Below are 11,164 nucleotides of genomic sequence, written 5' to 3' on the forward strand. Positions count from 1 at the left end.
AAACCACACCTCCATCATCATCAGCTAAAACCATGTCACTCTCATCATCAGCTAAAACCACATGATGACTGGTTTTAAATTATGGTGGTGATGTAGACTTACCGCTGGTTGAAGAGGAGGCAGGGGCGCCACGAATCAGGGTTGAATCAGCGACAGATTTTCATGCTTGAAGTTGAGTGCTTGATACGCTCTGAAAAATTGAAAGGGGAGAAAAACGCAACATCTGTAAATGCAATTTCATCATACAAATCAAAATTTGATTTGTACTCAGATTCTTCTACAATTTGGAATATTACGGTAAGCAGATTTATTATTTGAAGTAAGGTAGTTTTACTACACAATGCTCTTCCCACAACAGAACTATCAAATGAACATATCAGAACAATTGCCCTCACGTCACTGCCAATTCAGCTGTATATGCCTTAATAATTCAAGCTTGGATCATGTAACGATTAGCTAATGAAGTATGTATATTATTATTCTCTGAAGCTCTGAGGAATCAACAGCTTTTAGTCCTGTCTGAGAGACTGAGTAATTAAAAAGAATACCTTATACAAGCACTAAACCCAGGTTAATCCTTTTAAAGACCAACACTCTGTCCACTATGCTCTTTTGCAGACATGAATCCAATACCCAAATTAATTCTTTGCTCATAGACTACTAACTGCTACGACTCATGATCATTTGATCCTTTCTTTGTTCTTTTCTTGTTCTTTTTTTTTTAAACAATTAATATCATCATCATTATATTTATTATTTTTGTTTTTTGTTGGAGGACTCTTTTCTTTCTCTCTCTCTCTCTCTCTCTTTCTCTTTTCATAGGATTCTATCATATAGGCCTGGAACTTAGACCGCGCGCAGTCGAAAGTAATGCCTCCGCCACAGAGCGATTTTACAAACCAAAGTACATAATAGGCCCCATGACTTTTGACCTTTGACCTCATGACCCTAAAATCTAATCAATGGGCAAGTTTCGGCGATTACGTAATGCGCGGTTGCTGTAGTAACTAGGTCGGTCAAGCTTTGCCGTACCGCTATATTGAATCTGTGCATTTTGTATTAGACTGTCGGTTCTTGCTGTTAAATTTCATTCATATCTTTCTATCAAACTGAGTTTATATATATAAATTTCTGTTTCGGCCGGAAATATCTCGCAACTTGCCATTCAACAAGCTGAGTTTCAGGCAGCTGCAATATTTTCTTAGAAAAAGAGGAGTTTTGACCACGGTATACACCCGAGAAAAGACTCGTTAAATTAGGTTCCGTAGTGGCGTACATTAGCCTGCCCATAGCCCCTGACCTACGGGGCCCGTGTCACTCAGTAGACGTGAGTGTGTGTGGCTAATCACAACGGGCAGGATTTTCATTTAGTGAACTATAGTTACAAACCTCCCTTATGTTTGACGATATTCCTGACTTTGGGATCTATGATGAATTCAATTATCTAGTAGAGAATATGGCAGACTATGCATTTATGATCGTCGAAAACTCAAGGCTTTTAAGAGTTTTGAAGACTTTCGACTAATATTTTCCGACGGCCCTTTGGAAAAGCTCGACTAAAATCCCCCCTCTAGCTCTCGGCAGATAGCGACTCGTGTGTTATTAGACTACAGGTCAAACCGACGCAAAAAGACACAACATACCAACTTGAACAAAAAGAAAATATATATAAATATTAAACAAACAAAAAGTAAAAGAAAATGTAATAACAAAATTTATTTTTAAAATCGTTTTTTTAATAATAATAATTGCTTCTTGAATAACGAAGGTCCGGCATAATTATAATACTTTTAACTTTTATTTTATGATAATCAAACTTAAAGATAAACTCCAGTTCTGGTAAAAAAAAAAAAATTAATTCTCACAGAATCAAACGAAACTTACACTGAATGTTCAAGAGTACAAATAAATGACATGTGCCAAACAATTTTGGAAGAAAATGTATACTGGCTGAGTAATGAGCAAAGAAAGACAAGGAAATCAAGGTAGAACTAGCCCCGACACCATGTGTGTTGTCCCATATATAGCTTTCTGTGTACAGTGCTTGTTACTTTACCAAGACTCGGCCAAATTTATTATGATTTTGATGACTCCAGAACCTTGCAGTGCACACCAATAATTACAAGCTACATGATCAACTGTTTCTGATCCATTCCACACCTTTTCTTTCACAATGCAATCGCATTACCAGAACTAACCTTTATCTTTAATTTCTAATCTTATTTTAAACAATAAAATTATTCATCATCCTTATTCTTCTTCCTTGCTATCATAAGTGTTTTTTTATTATTACTTGTATTACTCCTTTTTTCCATTGCTCTATCATTATTTATCAATCTTTACTTCACACATTCTTCTTCCTTGCTCATTGTTTTTCTTCATTTTTTCCACTCAAAATTAATTGTTTATCATTATTCATCCTTCTTATTCTAGTTCTCTGTCAACGGATGACATTTTTAATAAATATTGTTTTATCAATACAAAGAACTTATAGTGTCACCATTATTACCTTTATTATCATTATTTCTCGTTACTTTTGTTAATAACATTGATTCTGTGTTCACTGTGCTTGCTTCTCGTTAGCCGTTTCTCGTCCGCCTTGAAATAATTTGTATCGAGGCGTTTCACAAACTTTTTTTAATCCGTAAATTTGTTTTCATTATGAAAATGTGAATCGCGCCTACACGTACATGTACACGTTGTAAGCACGCGCACGCACGTTCTTCTGCAAGCAGAGGTGACTGGTGTGCGAACGGGTAGAAAATAGTTATCACTTCTTTCATTTCTACGTCCAAATTTGTACTCAGTTTCAAGATCAAATGTATGTGGAACAAAATCACATCTCAAAGATATTTATTATTCAAGTTTGAAACTGCCTCCTTTTTCTTCTATCTCTCTCTCTCTCTTTCTCATAATAGCGAAAGCAAATAATACAATCACACCTTGCAAACTGTGTAAAGTGTCCTCTTTGAGTGACCGCAGAGAATGTCTGTGCCTCAAATTTGCAAAGAAGCTGCTCGAGCCTGGGTCAAAGTTTAGTCATTGGCTACCCCAAACACGTGGGGACTCCCATTCTCGAAATCTGAGAAATAAAAGCAAGTTCACTGAAATGCCATGCAAAACGACACGGTATAGAAACAGTCCGTTGCCATATCTAGTCAGATTGTTAAACGCTCATAGTACTGAATAATTACTAGTTTCACCTTCGACGAACACATTCATTGTTCTCTACTACTTTCACTCTCTCATTACCCCTATTTTCTCCTCTATGTCAGTGCTGTGCTGCGGAGCGAGGAGACCCTCTTCATGGCTTCCTTGTTCTCTAGCTCTCTGTCTTGTTACTCTCACTCTTTGTCTCCCCTCTCTCTCTCTCTCTCTCTCTCGCTCTCCCTCTCTCTCCTCTCTCTCTATCTCTCTTTCTCTCCCTATCTCTCTCCCACCCTCCCCCCTCTCTCTTACTTTTCTCACTCTCCTTCTTTCTCTCTTTCTCCATCTCTCTCTGTCTATTTCTCTGATATAACTTCCTAAATAAAAGGGTGACATGTGAATGCATTTTTGAATAATGTTACTATAGAATTTTACTTTTTTAAACTAAATCAGATTTAATTGTACAAAATTTCTGTTTGACTTTTTAACAATTCCCAAGATGATGCACATTATATCGAATATTACAATGGCAACCTTTTATCCATGTTTTTTATGCGAAACTTATCTTATTTTTATGCAATATTCTACATGTACCTTTTACTAAATTGGCCCAAATACAAAATTTTCTGCATTTTAACTACAATGTATACTTGTTTAAATCATTGTAGCATCTATTTGATTTTATAATTCCTGGATTTGGTTTCTGTTGTTGTCTCTGTTTCTGTTATTGAAGAAAACACCATAACCATACCTTACCCATCTGGCTATGCATTTTCAAACCAAAGCATTTAATTTTTTTTAATATAAAAAATGTATTACTATTCATATATTGTATAATTTCAATATATAATTTTATTGCAAATATGGTAATACAATTCGAATTTCTGTACATGTACCAAGCAATTTGCCAAGGTCGTTAAAGCACAATTACAATTATATATCATATGTACAAAAGAATTCCAATTTTACTACCATAATTTTACCATGCATAATGTTTTACGTGTAATTTTACTCTGTCATTGATGTATACTTTGTAAAAGAAACTGCAATTCGGCTCTCGGGCCGCGAATGTTTTTGAATGAAATAAACCATTTTAAATAAATAAATAAACACAGTCATGTATTGTATGCACTCAGAGTGTAGGCTGCTATGCAACACGAGTTCTTTGATTGACCGACCATCCGATTACGTAATGCGATTTAAAGGTCTGTGAATACATTACGAAACTGGCCATTTCTTAGGCTCTGCAAGATACATACATGTTTAGAGTTTGATGCTAATCCATCCATCGGTTCTAGTGATAGTGTGATCACAAGCTGTTTTTGCATACATAATGAGCAATGTGACCTTTGACCTCGTGACCCCAAAATCTAATCACTTCATCGGCTCTGCAAGATACATACATGCCCAAAGTTTGGCGGGAATCCATTAATCGGTTCTTGAGATAACGTGATCACAAGAACAGACGTACGGACAGACGGACAACCAGAAACATAATGCCTCCGGCTAGGCTGTAGCAGAGACATCAAAATATTATTCTTATTATTATTATTATTAAGGCATAAATATGTGTGTTAAAAAGGTTTTTTAAATTCCATCTTATGTATTATGTATCCCATGTGTTGTTAAATAGAACCAAACTTTAGGTCATTTTAATGTATGGCATGTAAGGTATTGCCAACCATTAGACTGTAATAGGATCAAATGAGGGCTAGAAAATCCATTCAAAAGGACTCACCCTCTTCCAACATTATCTGGCCAGCTTCCGTCCAAGAGAGCTATGGTCAATGTGCGAATATGATCGGCCACTACCCTGTAAGCCATGTCTACACCATCAACATCATCTGCTCCAACGTTCCCTGTGTATGGACGCACTCCAGTCGCCTGAACAAAGTAAGAGAACACAAATTATATTACATCTCTCTTTATTTCAATATCTTACTATTTTCCTAATAGACAAACCTTAAAAGGTAAAGTGAATAGGAGCTCAGAAGTGTAATAAATAACGTTATCAGTGAAAAATACTATTACATAACGAAGATCAGCTGTATTAAGGTACAAGCTGCAATTACCATGCAACATACATACCTGCCAACATTTGAAAACGAGAATTAAGAAATTTTAGCACGGTATGTCTTCGAAAATAAGAAATTTGTACCCTTAACAGGCGTTCGCACATGCAGCGGCAGTGTAACTGGCAATACGCGGTAAATCTTTGCAAAAAAGCGAAAACAAATTCGCTGCTCAATCATGCAGCCCTTCAACGCACGCAATACGTGAACTCTCACATCGCGTCAAATGATAAAACAAAATTAATTTGGCTTAAGCAAGACCAAAAAAAAAATAATAATAACTAGAAATATCGCAATCTGTATTGCCGCGCAATGCGAATGTATCCCCCGGCAGTGGCAGCGATTTTGTGTTATCCTTATGTGGAAGGAGGGACAAAGATTCCCTCTCCACTTTGTGAAACAAAAGGATGACGTAGAGATTGCCGCAAGTGGCTCAGACTATTGTCAAGACTAGGAGCAGCATCACCAAAACAATAGGTGTGTAGATCAGATTATGATGCATATTTATAGAAAATTTGAAAGAAATATGATTTGCATAGCGACACAAGATATTCCTTTAAATATGACCTTTGACCCTTTAAGAGATGGAATACTGGGGGTAGCAGCACCAAATTTGTGGAGGTCTATAGTAAACTATAATGAACCTTAATACAAATCTGAAAGAAATCTGTAGAAAAATGTGACTGGCAGAGTGCATGCAAAACAGCAAAGAAAATATAACAATTGAACCCATGAAAAAGATGGTGCAATTGATGAAAAAAGGAGTTCCATTTATACAGAGTCAGTATTGGAAACAAAAGTGGTTAAAGAATTTCTATTGCAAGATGGGGAAGATTTAGTAATGGAATGTGTGGTTGTTAAATGTTAATCAAAATAATAATGAAAAATATATTAAAAACAGATTTTAACTTGAAGGAGAATTTTTTGATCAACTGAAAAAGTTAAAAGCAATGTAAACTTGAAAAGAGAAGTGTCTTTGTAAACTAAGTACATGCAGTGTTAAGTTTTAGTTAGGATAAGTTGGATGAAGATATGCGGTTAAGTACACATGTATGTAGTTAAAAGAAAAGTCTGACTTGAAAAAAAATAGTTAAAGCCCAAATTTTGCTGGAACATGGTTAAAGTGAGTATGAACTTTGAATTAAATGCAATATTATGATCACTCTGCCACTCAGCACTCATTGTTTTTTTGATTTAGTAATAGAGAACATAATTGAAAAAGGTGTTTTTGTACTTGGATATGAAAGGTGGAACTGAGGTAGGTACATGTATATGGAATTATATAACAATAGGGTACAAGACATCTATCAAAATATGACCTTTGACCCTATAAAAGACGGAACATTGGAGGCAGCATCACTAAAATCTATAGGCTTGTAGATTATACCAAGATACACCTTCGTTCAAAATTTGAACAAAATCCCTTTAAAAATGTGGCCTATAGAGCGCACACAAACCATCCACAGAAATATGGCCTTGTACCCTATAGAAGACGGAACACTGGGGGCAGCATCACCAAAAGTTAGAGGTATGTAGATTATACCAGGATACACCTCCATACAAAATTTGAAGGAAATCCATCAAGAAATGTGGCAGTGAGAGCGCACACAAGAATATGACACGGCGGCGGCGGATGCGGCGGCGGACACGGCGGCGGACGCGGACGCGGCGGCGGCGGCGGCGTAACGCTGCTGAATCCAAAGTACCCCACCGGCATACTGCCGGGGATACAATAATAGGTCTAATTATTATTTTTTTTTTTTTTTTTTAAATTTAAAAATCTTGAATTTTTTTTGAAAAAACAGAATATTCCGGATTTTGGGGTCCTAAAAATCCAGAAAACAGAATATTCCGGATTATTCGGAAGGGTTGGCAGGTATGCAATTCAATTCGGTGTAGCGATTGTCCAACACAGCTCAGCTACGGCAACATTTGACATGCATTGATCAAACTATACACAGTACATGTACGGTACGCATCGCCATTGCTGCCCAACTCCACTGGCACTGACTCAGCTCCAGTACCGCATTGCAGCGTGCGTTCACTCTGTATACCAAGTCCTGACACACTTCTTCCAAATACTGGATTAGACAATTGAAAAGTCAGTACGGTACGGTAAACTCCATGAATCCATCAAGCAAGCGTATTCCTTGGGATTGGAAGACATTATAAGTAAAACTGACAAACTTTTGCAAGTGTAGTAACCCATTCACGATCACACGTCGAAGCTAACCCGCTCGCTCAAAATTTATCGCGTGTGTGTGTGTGTGTGTGTACATGTATGGAGCGTTCATGCCAGGCCAGGCGCTACACACACACACACACACATATATATATGCTGATCTCTACGGTAGAGATCAGTGGCACAAATACGCTGCAAAACCGTCATTACAAGCCAAATGAGCTTCTGCAGCCATCAACACACACAGTATACTATACGAGAGCTCTCACACAAATCGCGGCAAATGGTAAAACAAGCCCAATTCGGCTTAAATTTCCAAAATGCGGCATATTCCGCATTTTAAGGTCCTAAAATTCCAGAAATTCAGAATATTCCGGAAAATGCGGGAGGGTTGGCAGGTATGCAACATACAGCTTGTTCTCAAATGCTGTGGTGAACGTGGGTGTTTTGATCTGAGCATACTGCACTTCACAATTTAGTATCTCATGAGGTGTTCACACATGTACAAGCATAGCTTAATTTTTAGTGGACCCCTCTGTTTCCAACATGTATTTCTACATTCATTTTAAATGCTTATAATTGATTTGTAATGTTTTGTTGGAAACATGAATAGATTGAAATTGAAACAAAAAGATAAATGAGTACAGGTGAACCCTTTGTTGTGCGCAGCTGCTTTTTCCATCCTTACTTGCCATTAATTTAGTACACACAAACAAAAACATTGGCACAGCCGCACATGGGAATGAGCCTTATGGCAGGCGTGGATCCAGGGGGGGGGGGGCCGAGCGGGCCTGCTCGTCCCCCCCCCCCCACCAAAAAAAAAAAAAAAAAAAAAGGAGAGAGAGAGAAGGAATGAAGGGAAAGGGAAAGAGGAGAGGAAGGGAAAGGGAAAGAGGAGAGGGAGGGAAAAAAGAAGAGGAAGAAGAAAAGAAAAGAGGGAGATCGGGGGGGGGGGGAGGACTTGCCTCTCAGGCTGTTGCCTCCCCCCCCCCCCCCCCCGTCCCCGCTAAAAAAAAAAGAGAGAGGAACGAAAAGGAAAGAGGAGAGCTAAAAGGGAACAAAAAAGAGGAAGAAGAAAAGAAAAGGGAGAAAAGAAGGGGAGATCAGTTGCGTTAATCCCGCCAACAATGTGTGGAGCGGGATGGGGGCCAAAGTGACCTTCCCCCCCCCCCCCCCAGCAAACCTCAAAGAGAGAGAGACAGAAGGGAAGGGAAAGGGAAAGGAGAGAAAGGGAAAGAAGAAAAAAAGAGAATGAAGAAAGGTAAGGGTCCTAAGGGATATCAGTTGCAATTTCCCGCCAACAAGGTGTAGATCGGGGGGGGGGGGCTTTGGGGAAATAAAATTCAAACATGGTTTAGTTCTTATTCCATAACGATGGTTTACAAATAACGCTGAAATTACATAATTTTCTGAGATTTTTCCTCACTTTTAAGTAAATTATACTCTTTTATGCGTTTGTTGGGAATGACTAATTCCTAAATTTACAGCCAGGCAAGAAAATGCTTCTTGAGATGCCTACATGTCAGGGCCCGCGGAACGGCAGGGATCGGGGTCCTCGAGCCCCCCCCCCCCCCCCCCCCCCCCCCCCCACTTTTTTTGAAAAATATGATGAAGAGAAATAGAAAGAAAGAGAGCAAGAAAGACAAAATAGTAAACTACCAGTGTCACATTATAATGAGGTATCAAAATATGCTCATCTGACCATGATTAAATGCCTAAAACCCCCGAGGGCTCTGCCCCCTGGATTCCACCTAGGGCCCTAAGGCGGGTCCTTAGGTGCTCATCTGACGGTAATTTAATGCCTAAAACCCCTGATTTCAGGGGGCTCTGCCCCCTGGACTGGACCCCACGCCAAATATTGTCCTGCCAGTATCACAAAATAATAAGGTATCAAAAAATGCTCATCTGACCGTCATTAAACGCCTAAAACCCAGGGAATAATTTTCCTCAAATTTTTTGATTAGCAATTTCAGCCGATGGATAAATATTTCAAATGAAATTCTGTACATTTCTATGGAAGAAAACTGCTACACAAAAGATATTTTGTATAGCAGTCATGCAAAAATGCATAGCAAATTGCGATGCGATACCAGGAAAATTATTCCCTGAAACCCCTGAGCTTCCGGGGGCTCTGCCCCCTAGACCCAACCAAGAGCCCTAAGGCAGGCCCCTTATTGCTCATCTGACCGTAATTGAGTGCCTAAAACCCTTGAGCTTCCGGAGGCTCCGCCCCCTGAACCCCACGCCAATTAGTGACCTGCCAGTGTCACAATTAGCTATCAAAATAATGGTCATCTGAACGTAATTAAATGCCTAAAACCCCTGAACTTCCGGGGGCTCTGCCCCCTGGACCCCACCTAGGGCCCTAAGGCGGACCCCTGAATGCTAATCTGACCGTAAATTATTGCCTTAACCCCTGAGCTTTCGGGGGCGGACAAGGTATCAACATATGTTCATCTGACCGCAGGCGCGTAGCCAGGGGGGGGGGTGAGGTGGTCCCCCCAAAAAAGAGAGGAGTGAAAAGGAAGAGGATGTAGGAAGAAAAGGGAGTAGACAAAGAACATTTTTGAAATTCAGACAGAATTAAGAGTCGAGAACGGTACAACGAATCGTCTTCTTTCTCTAATAATTTAATAAAACGTCAAAGCTTCCGCGCTTCGCGCAGGAAGGTGGGGGAAGGAGGGTATAACTTAATTAAATTCAGACGAGGATTATTTTCGAGAACGGTACAACGAATCGTCTTCTTTCTCTAATAATTGAATGAAACGTTGAAGCCTCCCAAAGCGGGAGGGAAGGAACTGAATTTAGACAAGGATTAAGAGTCGAGAACGGTACGACATCGTCTTCTTTCTCTGATGATCTAATAAAACGTAAAAGCTTCGCGCGGGAGGGGGAAACTGAATTTAAACAAGGATTAAAAGTCATAACGGTACAACGAATCGTCTTCTTTATCTAATGATTTAATGAAACGTCAAAGCTTCCGCACTTCGCGTGGGAGGAGAGGGAACTGAAGTTTAAGAGTCGATAACGACGAAACGAATCGTTTTCTTTCTCTAATGATTTAATGAAACGTAAAAGCTTCCGCGCTCTGCGCGGGAGGGGGGGGGGGAAACATAATTCAGACGAGGCTTATTTTTGGGAACGGTACAACGAATCGCCTTCTTTCTTTAATAATTTATTGAAATGTCGAAGCTTCCGCACTTCGCAGAGGAGGTAGGGGAAAACTCGCCCCTCCCTGCACCCACCCCTCCCCCCCCCCCCCCATTAAGTCACTGCTGGTCACCATTAGGTACCAATATTTGTCTCGCATAATTTTAAATTTGGGCCTCCCCCCCCCCCCCCCCCCAAGAAATCCTGGATCCGCGCCTGCCTTATGGCGTCTGGTTTCATGCAGGTAGAACTGCAGCACTCACCTTGTGGATGGCATCAAAGATTGGCATGAAGAGATCAGTATCGTAGTTGGATGACCTGCCCTGAATGACTGAAGCAATCCTTTCCAGACCCATGCCTGTGTCAACGCATTTCTTTGGTAAAACCTTCAGCATACCATCAGATTCTCTGTTACAAATAGAGGGTATTATTGATCAGTGTTGGTGACAGTTTCATGCTCAATATTCCCCCTCCCCCACATGACACTTGCAAGCTTTTCAGTAGATGGAACATGTATGTACAAAAGTTAAAAAGTTAGGCATTTTGAAGTCTTCAAATCATTTCTTACAAAAAACAAAACTAAAGAAGATTGCATGTTTTTATTGCATTCATA

At 39.5% G+C, this 11,164-nt stretch overlaps 1 protein-coding gene across 1 annotated transcript; it reads right to left on the bottom strand.

Moving 5' to 3' along the window:
• Nucleotides 1-4,686: 4,686 nt before the first annotated feature.
• LOC115922579 (alanine--tRNA ligase, cytoplasmic-like) lies at nt 4,687-10,958 on the bottom strand. Its single transcript, XM_030981646.1, has 2 exons — nt 10,815-10,958; nt 4,687-5,031 (listed from the first exon to the last, which is right to left on the bottom strand). The coding sequence occupies exons 1-2, from the start codon at nt 10,944-10,946 to the stop codon at nt 4,882-4,884; spliced, it is 282 nt and encodes a 93-aa protein (XP_030837506.1). The 5' UTR covers nt 10,947-10,958; the 3' UTR covers nt 4,687-4,881.
• Between the last annotated feature and the right edge of the window lie 206 nt (nt 10,959-11,164).

This window comes from Strongylocentrotus purpuratus, unplaced genomic scaffold (assembly GCF_000002235.5).
Source record: "Strongylocentrotus purpuratus isolate Spur 01 unplaced genomic scaffold, Spur_5.0 spur5_scaffold_12, whole genome shotgun sequence".
Classification (NCBI taxonomy): domain Eukaryota; kingdom Metazoa; phylum Echinodermata; class Echinoidea; order Camarodonta; family Strongylocentrotidae; genus Strongylocentrotus; species Strongylocentrotus purpuratus.

What these genes read in the sequence shown, in the direction of transcription:
- LOC115922579 (XM_030981646.1), bottom strand. Translation starts at nt 10,946, where the DNA reads ATGCTGAAGGTTTTACCAAAGAAATGCGTTGACACAGGCATGGGTCTG. An exon ending in TCTTTGATGCCATCCACAAG is followed by an intron (nt 5,032 to 10,814) that starts GTGAGTGCTGCA and finishes TACTTTGTTCAG; the next exon opens with GCGACTGGAGTGCGTCCATA.